Genomic DNA, 16,970 nt, shown 5'->3' with positions numbered 1-16,970 from the left:
GAGGCAGCCAGATCTCTGTGAGCCATGAGGACAGCTTGGTCTTCATAGAGAATTGATCCAGGACAGTCAGGACTATGTAGAGACACTTGTCTCAAAAAAACCAACCTCCCTATCTACCCACTTACCAACTAACCAACCATCCAAACAAACAACCCTAAACCACCCCTTACAAATATGAGTATCCAAATTACATTATGAATGACTTGAAAATTTAAATAAGCCTGGCAGCCTTTAAGAATCATATTTGTCACAAAGAAGTATGCTGTGTTTTAGTTTCTACTAGAATAAGAGCAAAAACACCAATTTATATCTAAATACTGAAAATAAAAGCAGTTTCTGATAACATTTGAGATCCTTCAGACTCACATTTGAAATAAACTCCTAGATACTGATCTGACATGATCTGTTTGATTATTTTGACAGTCTCATTATGTAACTTACACTGGCCTCAAATTCATGATCACTTGTCTCAGCCTTCACAGTGCAAGAGTACGTGAAGGCATCATCAGGGCCAGATATCGTTTTAAATGCTTACATACTTAGAAAGCCACACCAATACTCCTAAGCTTTACTTTTATGTTTTCATGAGGCACAGGCATAAAAAAACACATAGGAAAAACTTAATACCCTCTTTTTGTTTTTTGTTTCCCGACACAGGGTTTCTCTGTGTAGCTCTGAAGCTTGGAGACCAGGCTGGCCTTGAAATCACAGAGATCAACCTGTCTCTGCCTCCTGAGTGCTGGGATTAAAGCTGTGCACCACCATTGCCTGGCAATACCTTTGGTTATTGAAAGATGTTTTTAAAATGTTTTAGGCAGGATGGATTCTTTATTAAACCAAACTGCATTTTTTTGAGTTAATGCAGGTGAAATACTCAGATTTGATAAGACAAAGCTGATCTAAGATATACTGGGCTTAGGCAAATTAAAACCATGAGGTATATTTATGAGTGACTCACTAATCTATTATGGGTGAATTTATGATGGACCTAATAAATTCTCTATTCGATGGATGTCAGGTTAGATATGAACTGACCATGTGAGACGTAGTGTGACAGCTTGAATGAAAATGGCCCCAAAAAGAAGTGGTACGATTAGCAAGTATGGCTTTGTGGGAGTGGGTATGGCCTTGGGGAGGAAGTGTGTTGCTGTGGAGGCAGGCTTTGAGGTCTCACATATGCTCAAGCCATCCCCAGTATCTCAGACTACTTCCTACTGCCTGCATATCAAGATGTAAAACTCTAAGCTTCCTCTCCAGCACCATGTCTGCCTGCATTCCTCCATGTCTCATCACAATGATAATGGACTAGACTGAACCTCTGAACTATAAATGACCCAATTAAATGTTTTCCTTTATAAGAGTTGCTGTGGTCATGGTGTCTCTTCACAGCAACAGAAACCCTAACTAAGACAGGTAGAAAAAAACATCCTGACAATATTAAAGATAAGAATTAGAGAGAGGAAGAAGGCTCTTTAACAATTCAAATTAACAATGACTTTAGTCTGAAGCATTTTACAGCATCCTAGAAAACTACATAATATGATAATCTTTAGCCTGTTGTCTAAATTACACATTCCCCTTAAAACTTTTCACAACAATTCAAACTTTAATATTTGTAAATACATTTATATATTTATTTTGTGAGCTGAGTATGTGTGTTGCTACTTGGGCCACTGCATACATGTAGTGGTCAGAGGGCAACTTGTGAGAGCTAGTTGTCTTCTTCCACCATGTCCAAAGATAAAATCAGGTTGTCAGTTGTCAGGTGTGCTAAGTACCACTAAGCCATCTTGCTACCACAATATAAATTCAATTTCTCCTTAAAAAAAAAAAAAGACCTAAATCTATTAGAATATAATGATATCTTTCTAATACATTGCTATTGTCTGTACCATTTATTTTTAAATTTATTTAGCCTTCCTTATTAATAATGATTTTATGTCTTGTTCCCCTAGGTGACGAGTTCTGTTCAGAGTCCAGCAGTTATTAAGAAATAAGAACAAATAATGTTCGTATCAGCTATTAAAATATAAAAAGAAATAAATGAGCATCTTAGCCAGTAGAAAACTAAACCATTAATAAAACTCAGGTTTTAGAGCTGAATACCATATTAACATGAAAAGCTTTGGCTTTATTCTATCTTTATCTCTCTATCATACACAAACACACACCAAACCTGAAACACCTTCTGGTTCTATGCCGTTACAATGAATGAGAATCGATAAGAAACCAGAGTGAGAGGTCACCACAATGCACATGGAAGGAGAGATGAACTGAATGTTCACAATAGAGGCAGGAAAACTGAGTGATAAGACTGAGTTTTCAACTATACTTCACATTAATTTAAAGAAACTTACTTGAAATTTATTGTAACCTAGTAAAGTGGCATATTTCTTTCTTTTTTTTTTTAAGATTTTATTTATTTATTATGTATACTGTCTTCTGCCTGCATGCCAGCAGAAGGCACTGGATCTCATTCAAGGTGGTTGTGAGCCACCATGTGGTTGCCGGGAATCGAACTCAGGACCTCTGGAAGAGGAGTTAGTGCTCTTAACCGCTGAGCCATCTCTCCAGCCCCCAAGTGGCATATTTCTAAGTAAAATAATATATAAACAATATAGCCCAGACTACAGAACAAATTTGGAGATCTGTGATGAAGGGCAGGGGTGGGGCATGAGTGAACACGCCTGTAATCTCAGCACATGGAAAGCAGGACCAACTGTAAGCTGCAGGCCAGCCTGGGCCACATAGAGACTCTATCGCTCCCAAAATAACAACAGCAAAAATTAAAAAAGAGTTACATGGAATAAAAAAGAACTTGACAGAATTACTAAGGGGGCAAAATGCAACATAAACATGAAGGATCCTCCTTAATTATAACTAGTTTGAGTTATGGTCCGGTCATATTAAAAGTAATATATGTCATTTAAAAATATATTTTTCTGTTTTTTGAACTGATTCTTTTTCACAAGATCTAGATGTGACATTTTTAAATTATTATTATTTTAGTTACCTTCCCCAAATTTCTTCAAGAATGGGCTTTATTTATTATTCCTGAAACATTCCTTTTTTTGGTGTTCATATTTGAGATCTGTTTCCATGTTACCCTGTTGTGAACAATCTTTGTATACTGTAAATATGTATTACTCTCACTGGTTAGTAAAGAGCTAAGTCTCCTATAGCTGGGCAGGACAGAAAGGGAAAAAGAGAGGAGTCCAGATGGAGAAGCAGCAGGACTTGCAGGAGAGGTAAAAGTCCTGAGCCTTGGGGCAGCAGGTAGGTGAACAGAAAGAAGTGGGTTAATTTAAGTTCTAAGTGCTAGCTAGTGATGAGTCTGAGCCATCAGTTGAGCATTTATAATTAACAGTAAACCTTCGCGTGGTTATTTGGGAAGTGACTGATGAGACACAGAGAAACTCTACCTACATTACCCCAAACTAGAAAAGCTTAACACTCAAAGTATTTGGGTCACTTGTCAATTTTTACACAAGGATAGGTTCCATTTCACCAGAGGGAATGGCTTAAAATCTGGCTTTGGCTCTAGCCTCTGAACTAATTAACTCTGACTGAGTTAATTGGAAAGCATTTTTTTTTTTACAAAGATCTGGTTCAACGTAATAACTATATAGCAAAAAGCTACATAAGCCATTAGCATAACAGAGTAGTAAAGGTTAGAGATAGTATCTGAAGTGCTCAAGGCCAGAATTGTTTCTCATCCCAGGCAATGAGATATAGCACAGCAATGGGCCCCAGGTCTAAACACAAAATTCATTTATGTTTCATATACCTTATATCCAAAATCTACAAGTAATTTTACAATAATACTTTAGATAATAATGTATGAACCATTTGTAAACACTGAATGATAGAGTTTGGCATCACATCTCTGTCAAAAAGTTGAAAATTTGTGCACTTCATATTTAAGATTTTTAGATTATAGATGCTCAGTCTATAACAAGTTTCGTATTATTTTAGGAAACTAATTTAAGACAAGGCCTCACTATGTAGCTCTGTGTAGCCTAAACCTCTCACAGAGGAGGGTGGCCTTACACTCCCAGAGGTCCATCTGCCTATGACACCTGAGTGCTGGGATTACAGCCAGTGAAACCATGCTTGGTTTGAGTTCAACATCACCAACATTATAAACCTGGAATAAAACCAACTATTTAAGGGAATAAAAAACATTTGAAACTTCTGGTATTTCAAGTACAAATCAAAGGATAAAAAGATTAGATTCACTCATCTGTTTTTGTAACATAAATGCAGTATAAGCATTTAAAATGGTTGATGGTTTTATAAGTTCCAGAAAATTACATTTTTTTTTTTTTTGTAATTTGGCTATCAAAGACATGTCTGTTTTATAGGATTTGATAAGAATGAGAAAAAGTAGGAGGAAAAAAGAGGTAAAAATCAAATTGGCAAGTTTCAATTTATTTTATATGTCAATTTTTAAACAATGGTCCAAATTCTAATTTTTTTGGAGGAACATACCTAAACATAATAAAAACAATATACACCAAACCAACAGCCAACATTAAACTAAATGGAGAGAAACTCAAAGCTATTCCTCTAAAATCAGGAAGACAAGGATGTCCACTCTCTCCATATCTCTTCAATATTGTACTTGAAGTTCTTGCTAGAGCAATAAGACAACAAAAGGAGAGCAAGGGGATACAAATTGGAAAAGAAGAAGTCAAACTTTCACTATTTGCAAATGATATGATAGTTTAAATAAGTAACCCAAGAAATTCTACCAGGGAACTCCTACAGCTGATAAACACCTTCAGAAAAGTGGCAGGATACAAGATTAACTAAAAAAAAAAAAAAAAAAAAAAAAAAAAAAAAAAATCAATAGCCCTACTATACACAGACGATGAATGGGCAGAGAAAGAAATCAGAGAAACATTACCCTATACAACAGTCCCAAGCAACATAAAACATCTTGGGATAACGCTAACCAACCAAGTGAAAGAACTTTGAGTTTTTAAAGAAAGAAATTAAAGAAGATACCAGAAAATGGAAAGATCTCCCATGTTCTGGGATAGGTAGGATCAACATAGTAAAACTGGCAATCTTGCCAAAAGCAATCTAGATTCAATGCAATCCCCATCAAAATCCCAACACAGTTCTTCACAGACCTTGAAAGAACAATACTCAACTTTATATGGAAAAATGAAAGACCCAGGATAGCCAAAACAACTCTGTACAATAAAGGAACTTCCAGAGGCATCACTATCCCTGACTTCAAGCTCTATTATAGAACCATAGTCCTGAAAACAGCTTGGTATTGGCACAAAAATAGACAGGTAGGCCAAGGGTATCAAATTGAAAACCCTGATATTAACCCACACACCTATGAACACATGATTTTTGACAAAGAAGCTAAAGTTATACAATGGAAAAAAGAAAGCATCTTCAACAAATGGTGCTGGCATAACTGGATGCAGGTGTGTAGAAGCCTGCAGACAGATCCATGTGTATCACCATGCACAAAACTTAAGTCCAAATGGATCAAAGACCTCAACATAAATCCAGCCACACTGAAGTTCTTAGAAGAGAAAATGGGAGGTACCCTTGAAGGAATTGGCACAGGAGACCACTTCCTGAACGTAACACCAGTAGCACAGACACTGAGATCAACAACTAATAAATGGAACCTCCTGAAACTGAGAAGCTCCTGTAAGGCAAAGGACACAGTCAACAAGATAATTTATTTATTCTTTTAAATTTCATTTTACATTCCAACCAGTTCTCCCTCCAACCCCTCCTCCTGCCCCCCACCTCCTCCCAGTCCACTCTTCTTCACAGGTGAGGGTCCCATGAGGAGTCAACAAAGTCAAACATGTCATTTTTATACAATAATTCCACATATATGCATGTGTATGAATTATATTAAAATACATTATGAATTTTAATATTTTATTCCTAAAGTTCTTGCATTTTAATAACCATATAAAGATGTATCCATAGCATTTATACATTATTAAACTCTTTGGAATGTAAGGCACTATAGTAACAAATATAATTTAAAAAACACAAGGGGGAGATTGCTGGAGAGATGGCTCAGAGGTTAAGAGCTCTGATTGCTTTTCCAGGGGTCCTGAGTTCAATTCCCAGCAACCACACGGTGGCTCACAACCATCTGTATTGAGATCCGGTTCCCTCTTCTGGCCTGCACTCATACACGAAGACAGAGAACTCTGTATATATAATAATAATAAGCACAAACATAAACAAACGACTCCCTCCCAAATCAAACAAACAAAAAAACCACAAAGGGGGACTGAAGAAATGGCTCAGTGGTTAAGAGCACTGTTTTTTTTCTGAAGGACTCAGGTTCGATTCTTGTTACCCACATGACAGCTCACAATGGTCTAATTCAAGTCCTAAGGGATCCAACACGCTCTACTACTGGCCTCAATAGGTATTGCATGCACATGGTACACAGACATACATGCAGACAAAATACTCATACATATAAATGATCTCAACACATATGTTATATGCCACTGCATATGTGTTTAAATAGAGAGTAAGTATAATTTTTTAAGAACACAGAGAAGGGAAAATTCATTAAGGTCTATTTCAGAAAGTAATGGTATTAACCATCGAGTTACTTGTTGATTATCAGGAAATGACATATTATCTGCTTCATAGGCTAAAATGCAACTAGTTTTATTAAACCAAAAATGAATAACAGTTCCATGCTTTATTAACTTTATTAACAACTCAACTTATAAAAATGTAATGGAATTAGTTTAAATACTCCACTGCCTTTACTTGCTATCCACTAACCCAGCATAAGGCCAAGATGTTACTGGAAAGAAAAACAGTATTTAACTAATGTTTGCCTTTTGCCATAAAGATAAATTTAACTTCACCAAATATTTCTAGGATCTCACATTTATTGTTGTTCACTCTATCTCTCACCTCAAAAAAAAAAAAAAAAAAAACTTTCATTTTACAAAACTGACCTGTCTACTTCGTCTCGAGCCACAATGTCTCCCTTCTTTAAGGCTTTTATAGCAAACATTTCATTTGTGTGCTTATATTCAGCCAACAGCACCTGAAATAAGATTAAAATAATTAATTTTCATTTGACTTACCAATCTTGTATGTACTCCTAAATTTTCATGGATTACCTTTCCAAAATGTCCTCTTCCCAGCACAGCACAGCACCTGAAGTCTTGCAGATTGAACTGAAACCTTGGTTGAGATCTAAAATAGTAATAATTAAAAGTGAGGCAACTACAGAAGAACTACATCAGCAAGGCAATGCACCTGCTTGTGCCTTACCTTTGTTCCTCTCGGACACTCCAACAACTTTGACCTGAGTCAGGAATGTCAAGCTCATATTCAGATTTGGATTTTGGACGCATGTTACTTCTGTCATTCTCAATATCAAAAACAGTTTTTGAACTCTGTAAAATATCAAGTGCTCATAAGCTAGAGGAATCTCCAGCAAAACAAACAAACATTATTTCATAATCATAAAGTTTAAGAAACAATTCCAAAAGCATTAGAGAAGAAGTTTCAGACTTGGTTAGTTGTTCTTATAGAAAAAACAAAACCATGAAAAAAACAACATATTATCTTCCAATTTATGCAGCTTATTGCATCCCCTTTGGCCTGTGAGAATACAGAGGCTAGTAACAGTGTTCCAACATGAAGAAAGTGGCCAACTCCCATCAACTTCATCTCCTTGAGAAAATTTACTCATAAAAAACCAAACAACCCCCCACTCAAAACAACAATAACAACAACCAAAACAAAACACTAAACTCAGAGTTCATATTGGCAATTTTAATTGAAATGTACACTTTTGTCACTACGATGCTGATACTGTTAAGAAGGCATTGCAGAAGGAAGGGTTAGAATACTTGCCTGTCCAGGTATATCCAAAACTCTCACTTCGGAAGACTCATCTATCTCTCCAAGGGAAGACGCACGTGGTGGGGCTGGAGGAGGTTCAGGTTCAAGATCAAAGTCCAATTTGGTTACTGTAGAATCACTTTCAGAAGACAAAGCAATTTACCAAAACAGCAATCAAAGTCTTTATTTTTAAGTAGCTGCAAAATAAAAGCAAACTAACTTCTTTTAAACAAGTAGTGCAGTATTTTCACAATTCTACTTGGAAAAGACTGGGACTTCATATAGCAGCTGCTGTAATCATGTTATGGTGTCACGGTAATGGCCGTGTAAGACATACTTAAGCCTTCTAAGACATATACCTGGCTGGAGGTGCTAGTTCAGAGATGCGTGCATCAACCACGGGTACTGTAGCAGGCACAGGAGTCTGAGGGCTGAATGTGCCAGAATGATTTACTGTGGGAATAGCTCGTCTCACTAGCCTTCCCCACGTGGCAATATTAATATTCATTTGAGGAGCTCTGAGAAATGTTTTGCCTGTAGATAAAGTGAATAACGAAAGCAAGATATGTAATTCCTTTATATATTACCAAAAGCCATAATTTAAAAAAAACCCATATTCATCAGTTTATAATTTATGAACAAATAAATTTTGTAATTTAAAAACTAGTTCTCTAGTTCTCAGCTTTTGTTTTTTTATTAAAAGTTAGCATAAATATCTCAAATAATTTTAAAAAGCAGATAAAGTTTGGATTTTTTTTGTAACTCTAGAAGTTTGGTGTCATTAGTTTAAGGCATCTATGGTAATGAACAACAGGACTCAGTGATATCTGAGTTTGCTTCAAATAAGCTCAGAAAGCAGCGAGTGGGTGGGAAATGAGGACAATCGTGTGTTATTATTACTGAAACTCAGTGATGAAGCCAGGCATGGTGGTGCATGCCTATAATCCAAGCACTTGAGAGACAAAGGCAGTGAGACCATGTTTAGATCAGACAGCATAATTCGAGGTCACACAGGCTACTAGATGGTCTCAAAACCAAATAAAACAAAACAAAGAAATGGAGTAATGGATTCTATTATTAAGGTTATATTTAAAAACTACTTAAAAATGTTAGAAATGGACACTAAAAAGAAAATGCCATTCCTTTTAGAATGACAGCTAGATTTTCTATAAAAGGCTGCATTATATTCTTAGTAATTACCTTGCTGTTTTGAAAAAATTTTCTTTTGTCTTTGGAGTTTTGGTCTTCTTTCAATAACTGGATTAAAAAAGGTAACCTGTAGTGAAGAAAACCCTAGTTGACATGAAAACTGTAAGGATTATGTTTTGTGCAATCTACTAGACTCCTAAGTTTGAGAACTTAAGGGGTATATTATCTATAACTTACTCCAACCCCTTCATTTTGCAGACGAGAACACAGACCTAGAGAGGACAAAGGATTGTTCTCAAGGTCACACCCCTAATGTGCAGCAGAGTGGCAGAGTTGAAGGCATTCATCTTTTGACATAACACTCTTGCCCCTTCCACAGCATGCTGCTGACACACACAATTTCTACTACAGTTATGCGCATTAAATAAAATACATTTATTACCTCTGCAAACAAAGTACCCTGTGGTTCCAAATAGAGACACATGCCATGCCGCTGGTTGTCTAAAAAATCTTCTAACCTCAGAAATTTTACAGCACACAGAGATCGCCAATCACGCCAATAAACTGAAATTTCCAGTTCACGTGACTAAGATAATCAAAAAAAAAAACAAAACAAACAAACAGAAAAGACATCATTGGACACACACTTGAATAAAATATCACAAAATATATGAAATACAAATACAGTAAACAAAGTACACACCCAAATCACACTTTAAATAAAACTGTAATTTTTTCAATTATATATCACTTTTATCAAACTTACAAATTTTAACTTAAACTTATATTCAGATAATCTCTGCTAATGCATTCCTAAAGTTCAAGGCCAGAACACACACTGAGAACAATCAATAACCAGAGAAACTTCACACCCCCTTAGAACTGCAGTCTAAGTTCAGGTTTCTCTTCTCCAAATACTGTTGACTGCTGTCCTGCTGCTAGAATGCTCCAGTGACTCCCTCAGAAACTCATGTCAACACCCATTTCTTTCACCCACTACAGGGCCAGAGAAGGTCTGGAATGGCTTCCCTTCTGCACTCATGTGTGCCGGACACTATAAGAACATCAGGTCATTGACTTTTCAAAAGATTACCACAAGGCAGTAAGGCTGGTGACCACAGCACTCACTCTGTGTCAAGTGTTAGGAAGGTGGGGTTCCTTAATCGCACAGTAACCCATGCTTCCTATAGAAAAATGTTCATTTGCTATCATCTAAAAAAGACATATAAAAAATTAGTAATGACTTGAATATCCAGACCATAAGAACAAGTAAAGTATATATGATTTCACATCCACATAAGAGAGTACACTGTGGTCGTTAAAAATAATGTTTACATATAAAAACATACTTAAGGTTTTGACAACTTACTACTAAATATACCTTAGACAATAGTTTGTATTTTGGGATCAAGTCATGAACTGATTTTTGAAATATAATTTATGCACATTTTAATTGGAAAGTGCCAGTTTTGTTTTTAGGAATTATGCAGATTACCCACAATAAGATACAAATGTATTTCCCTTTAGGTTCTACAATAAATTACTTCTTTTATGTAAGAATTTTCAATTTGTGAAACTGCATCTTATTATGTAAGCTCTTAGTATACATGCATAATAGATTTTTTACTTTAAATTATATAACTAGTTGATGAAAATGAAAACGTATAAAAATGCAATATGAAATAAACATGAGTCAAAACAGAACATGTCAGAAGTACTCTGTTACCTTATGGTCTGAAGTGTCAGTCACCCCCAGGGCCCTGCTTTAGGAGGGGGGCTTGAGTGGTAAAGGAACACATTAGGAGTGAGTAGCTGAAGGATATATTTGTATTCTGTCCTTTTTCCTTCCTTGCTTTCTGGCTGTCAGGAGGTGAGTAGCCTTCCTCCTTTGTATGCTATCACCATGTCTGCTTTACCCTGAGTCTAAAAACAACTGGAACAAATGACTATGAACCCCAAACTATGAAACTGTAGGCTAAAGAAAACCTTTTCCTCCTTTGAGATGATTTTTCTCATGTGTTTTGTCATAGTGACAGGGTCTGGTTAATACAGACTCATTACTAGCAAGAGAAAGGATCAGAAAATAGAATTTTTCATATGTGATCCCAGGATCTCATCTCATTTCTGACTCAAAATTAATATGGCAAAAATACCTTGGACTAAAAAGTGAGAGAGAGAGAAGGAGGGAGGGAGGGAGGGAGGGAGGGAGGAGAGAGAGAGAGAGAGAGAGAGAGAGAGAGAGAGAGAGAGAGAGAGAGAGAAAGAGAGAGAGAGAATTAATGCTATTTATATTCTATTAGAAGTTTAAGAATTTTAGGAGCTGGAGAGATGGCTCAATGGGTAAGAGCCCTTGCTGTACAGGCACAAAGTCCTGAGCTGTCAAGCGTGGCTGTGGTAACTAATAACCCCAGTGCTGAGGTTGGGAAGGGGTAACAAGAGGATTGATGGGGCTCACCAGCCAGCCAACCTAGCTAAAAAATGATGCGCTCCATGTTTAGTAACAAACCCTGTCTCAAGGGAATGAGGTAGAGAGTAATAGAACAAGATTCCTGGTGACTCCGTGTGTATACATTGGTGACCATGTAAGCACATGCATAGGTGAGTATACACATACACGCAAATCACATGCATACACAAGGGTTAAATATTTTAGAATTAGTTTTACAAATACAGGAAGAATAAACTGAGGATTGCTAATTTAAATTTATTTTTTTCTTTTTAAATCAGGAGAATGGAGGTTTACTGGCTCCTATCTTCCTCCATTGTTTTGAGCAGGAAGACTAAGGATCAAGATGATATATGAGGCAAAAGCTTACAGAGCAAGCACACTGCGGGGGCACAAATGTTAGTGAAGGAATTACTGCTGTTTGTTCTTCACACTGCTGAAGCAGTGGGACTATGTGGAGAGCTGCCCCAGTCACTTCATTTTGCTAGCCATTCTAGTGAGTCTATGAAACTAACTTCTTAATTGATTTCTCCCCCTGTCTCTAGTCTGTGTGCCAAACTGAAATTAATCAGGGATCTGAGATTTAGTACGGAGTGTGAATTCACAGAGCTAAGATAACTTTCTTGGAGTTCTACAAAGTTTCAGGGACAAGAACCTTTACTTTTTGTCCCTTTGCAGTGTTCCCTGTGAACACTTCCCAAACTAAGTGGTTATCTATGACCTAAAGATACTACTAGTGCTCTATAACTTATACCAGTTTTATGTCAGTTTTCTTTAACCTCTAACACCCAGTGTAATTTTGGAAAGTTGGCTACAGATATAGAATCTGAGGCACAAAGCACCATACAGATCAACTATGCCTTTCACATTAAAGAGACACCACCACTGTGTATAGAATGCAAACTACAGGTGAGTTTTAAAGTGCAAGGGCTTACAAGTCATTTCAAAGGACAAGAGAAATACAATCTGGATACAGTACAATTCAAAAAGGCTGGGCAATACAACCTGAGTTAAGCATTAACTGGCAATACTGGCTAACTAAACAGCTCCTACTTCATTTTGTTTTATTGTGAATTTAAATATAGAATAAAAGAAAACTGTAGGGTGTTAATGAAGAATCTGTGTGGCTTATCACTCTAGGGCTAGAATATAAATAGAAAAGACACGAGGCACTGGTCACATTGACAGGTAGCTAAGGTAGAAGTGTAACAAATACAATACTGCATTGCAATTAAAACAAAAAAAGACGCACATCTAGCGCAGAGAGGCATGAGGAAGGATGCATTTGCAAACGAATGCTGAGGGCCCAGGGTGCTGAGGATACCCTAACTAACCTTTCAGAGGGACACAGGGACGTCTGTGCTGCAGCATGACAACCACCAGGTGAGGTTTGTGTACACTTTCACTATCAACACTGCTATGTCATTCTTGTGGCATGAAATCTTTACTAAGCTTCCTTTTCAACAAAACAAAAAGAAAATGAAAACAAAACAAAAAAACATATACAAGAAGAAATGAGGGTCTGTTTGATTCCAAACTTTGGAAAACTATATTTTGGACAATACTTAGACATACTATTTATTACTTGTAATTAAATAAGAACTAAATTAAAGCATTTAACATTGTTCCCCCAATATTGACTTTCTAGGGCATAAATACAAATACAAATTAATAATTACTTATTGTTTTGTTTTTAAGATAGGCTCTTACTATGCATATCCCAGGCTGCCCTTGAATTCTCCTGCCTCGACCTTCTAAGCACTGGGATTACAGGTACATTTCATTTGGCACTTACTTCCTAAGAAAGGCAACCATGGGATATTTATTTATTTTTACGTTTTGGCCTATAGAGACACTATGAGAAACTTACTCAAATAATGAACTGTGAAAGTTCGAAGAGCTTTGCTAAAGTAAAGGAGAATGAAATTTCAATGATGAAAAGAAAAGGCAAAAAAGCAAACTCTTTGTCCTAAAGTTAAAAAAAAAAAAAAGTTCAGTTTTGGATTCATAAGATAAGGAATGGTGAGATTTTTACAAGGACACATGTAACGATTATGTATTTACTGGTCTTCAGTGTGTTTTTGCAGCAAGCAAGCAAGCAAATGGCATACTAAAAAAATTTAAAGAGAGTTAAATAAAACTTTATTAAGATGTTATTAAAGCTAAAGAACAAAGAATGAGAACATGAGTACTTAGCCAGAGCACATGTCATGACCACTCTTAGGATAAAGGAATAGAGAGTCAGTAATTATCAGAATCCAGTGAGCATGGATCTTGACAAGAGGACCACCCAGAAGGAGTGGTCACCATAGATGAACACTGCTGTGAAAAGCAAGGCCAAGAAGTGAAGGAGACAGGGAGTGCACACTAACTTTCCCATGCTCCTGCTGCCTCATCTACCAGTATTTCTTATTCTAGGACACCCTTCAGTAATTCAAGAACTTCACTGTTATGTAGAACAGGGAAGGTAGAAGCCTGGAGGAAACAGTAATACCTGGTTCTCTCTGGGAGTCCAATGAGGAGATTCTACAGCTGGAAAAAAGAAAAAGTGACAAGAGGGAACAAAGGGCAAGACACAGGGACAAAGAACAATTGAAGGTCATGATTTATGCATGAAAAGTCAGCCTGCCACAGAGGCACTGCCTGCTCCCTTGTAGGGAAAGAGGCAGGCAAAGAACTTGAACTAAATGAACTATTAAGTCTTACAAGATTATAAGTTATGCATAACCCTTTCCTATGGCAGTTCACACACTCTTCCACAGCCTTCCTTTCATTCCAAACTTACACATCGTTCTGTCTCTATACACTCATTGCTCCTATTTCTAAACCTGAATATATTTCACAAACAAAACCAGTAGACTTTCCTACTGGTCTTCCCCTAATGGCAGTCCAACTGCCTCCATTCATCAAAGTTAGACTAAACACCCATTTGTCATAAAGGTGCTCTGAATAACTTCAGCCCCCTCTCTTTACTTTTTAGATGTATCTTACTCATTCTTCTAGAAACTTGGATTCTATAATCTGCATTTCACAATTATAACCGACTCTGGAAAACTCACATACATGCCCACCCTCTATTCCTTCATTCTGAATTCTACTTAGTGTGTGGCCTTCTTCTATCCTTCATTTGTCTTGGCCTATTTTTCTTAAGTTAAAAAAAAAAAAAAACCTCTTGTTTTATACTCCATATAACTTCTTTAGCTCTATCACAGAGCCATTTGTCCTCAATTTCAAACATAACATTGGTCACTTTTATAAGTTCTATTAGTTCTTCCCATGGGCATGAACAAATAACCCATCAAATAATGGCCAATAACAATTTATTTCCTGCGTCCTGCCAATTATATCAAAATGAAATCTATACATCTTCGATTTCATTTTGTTCTTTTAAAACTGACTACTAATTTTGGTTCATCATTCATTATTCAGTTCGTTAAACATTTAAACATTAACTTTATATTCTTTATCTTAATCCCATTACCTATTTTTGCTTAACATCATTATATTCTCATCTATTTTCAAATTTTGGATAAAGGCTCATGTTGATTAGATTATGATCCCAAACTATAGTTTTTTATTTTGCCACAAACAATTTATTTTTAATCTTAGGATCTTTAATGGAAGACACACTTCTAATTCTTTTTCATTTCTCTTATAGTAATTTTATCTCAATGGAATAAGACAGAGAAATAGATGACACAGGATGTTCTACTCTGGCCTCTTAGCATGGACCTATGTCAGCAAGCACTGATATGTGTGAGTGCGCACATGCACACACACACATCCTACACAAATGTTAAAAAGTTTACGAGTGTATCACTGAATGACTAAACAGTGCCAGGATAATAATAATAATAACACACACACACACACACACACACACACACACTGAGGCAGTCTTTCCACCAACATTAATGTAGTCCATCCTGACACCCATCTTAGGGACAGCAAGACAAACGGGCAGCAGTAAACTTATACACCTCACCACACTATCAGACAATTAAAAGACAGCAAATAGACTCAAAGATTGGCTTGTTCTCTGTCCTTCAAAGTCATGCAGCATAGTCAATCTCTTCTCTAAGCATCTGGCAAACACTATTACTTGACTAGAATTATCTCTGTAAACCAGGACCTGCCCAGGAAAGATCCTTACAGATGCTCTCCAGTGAGTTAAGACACAAACTGGAACCCCACTGATACTCCTAGTCAAACTCTCCCTACTCACTCCTCCTCTAACTTCAAAGACAGTCAAATCTTTGCTAAAAGTTTCTAGTAATAAAAATACTCATTTCCCTTGCTTGCCCACATGTAACGGCACATTTCACCATATCACCACTCTGGCAATTCTTTATTGGGTAAGCTTAAGTATAATTAATGCTCTAGGTACAATCATGCATTCAATACTGCCCTCTCACTGCCCCCTTTCTACTTCTGGGATACTGCTTATGAGAGATTGTTTTGTGTTTTTCCACTGTGGACCGACTAGTAGTAGCTGCTATAACAGACAGCATTTCTTTTTATCAGATCATTTACTGTAGTAAACCACAGATCGAGCACCTATTAAAAACCTACAGGCACAGTTGAACACTTGGGAATCAGAGGCAAGAAGACCAAAATGATCTAAAAACAAAACAAAAAACACCCCCACTACAACCCCCCCCCAGCAATAAAAAAACCCAAGACAAAACAAAGACAACAGCAACAACAAAAAGACTTTCCCCTCGCTTCTATCCTATAGCCTATAACTATAACTGACAGTGTGGCACCTCTCTGCCTCTGCTATTTTACTTCCCATTACACCTCTATCTCTCTCTCTCTCTCTCTTTTTTTTTTTGCTGGCAAGTTATTTGTTTCTTTTTTTGGAATACTCTTTGGATCTTAATAATCTGTCTATGTGTTCCCACACCAGGTCCCAGGTTAAGTATAATTTCCACTGTCTATAGTAGTCCCTCACTTCTGACCTGTTATACACAGCTCTATGTCCCTCACTTCTGACCTGTTATACGCATCTCTGTTCCCTCACTTCTGTGCAGATTTTAAACTGTTTGCTAGTTATCTTTGACTGTTTTGACCAATCCCAGCCAGCAATAAGATACTTGGCAAAAATGTAAAATCATGACTAGCAAGCCTGTGAGTTACATTGTAACTATGTATCTCTGGAAACCTATGTCCTATAAAATGCCTGACACAGATAAGCTGCTGAGTAGATACACAAAGACAGGTCTTACAGATGGATGGGATTCCCTTGTGATCTCTAGCTAGAAGAACTTAGAACCTACCCTAGAACATACCTTCTCCAGTATAATTATTTTCAAACCCTTGTGACATCATTTTCTGTTCTATTTTCTTGCTCTGGATTCAGATCCACTTCGTTATTAAGTTTTATTAGTTTGCCTCTTATTTTTTACATAAATCTTCTTTCTATTCCTACTACCATAATTTAGCTCATCTCTTCCTACCTTATGGTTATATTTCAGTAACAGATATCCACCAATCTACATGC

General features: G+C 36.7%; 1 protein-coding gene across 2 annotated transcripts in view; it reads right to left on the bottom strand.

The window, feature by feature from the left end:
* Positions 1–16,970, bottom strand: part of Pkn2 (protein kinase N2) — a 109,999-nt gene that overhangs the window by 15,987 nt on the left and 77,042 nt on the right. The window contains exons 9-15 of one of the 2 annotated variants that reach the window (XM_027395881.2): positions 9,464–9,607; positions 9,073–9,148; positions 8,232–8,406; positions 7,885–8,011; positions 7,297–7,421; positions 7,143–7,218; positions 6,975–7,066 (exon numbers count right to left, since the gene is read on the bottom strand). In XM_027395881.2, coding sequence (XP_027251682.1) covers positions 6,975–7,066; positions 7,143–7,218; positions 7,297–7,421; positions 7,885–8,011; positions 8,232–8,406; positions 9,073–9,148; positions 9,464–9,607 — 815 coding nt within the window. The remainder of the gene's footprint in view (positions 1–6,974; positions 7,067–7,142; positions 7,219–7,296; positions 7,422–7,884; positions 8,012–8,231; positions 8,407–9,072; positions 9,149–9,463; positions 9,608–16,970) is intronic. The other variant, XM_027395882.2, reaches the window with a different exon arrangement.

Source organism: Cricetulus griseus, assembly GCF_003668045.3.
Source record: "Cricetulus griseus strain 17A/GY chromosome 1 unlocalized genomic scaffold, alternate assembly CriGri-PICRH-1.0 chr1_0, whole genome shotgun sequence".
Classification (NCBI taxonomy): domain Eukaryota; kingdom Metazoa; phylum Chordata; class Mammalia; order Rodentia; family Cricetidae; genus Cricetulus; species Cricetulus griseus.
The sequence above is the reverse complement of the archived record's forward strand: the minus strand, read 5'-3'. Positions and strand labels throughout refer to the sequence as shown.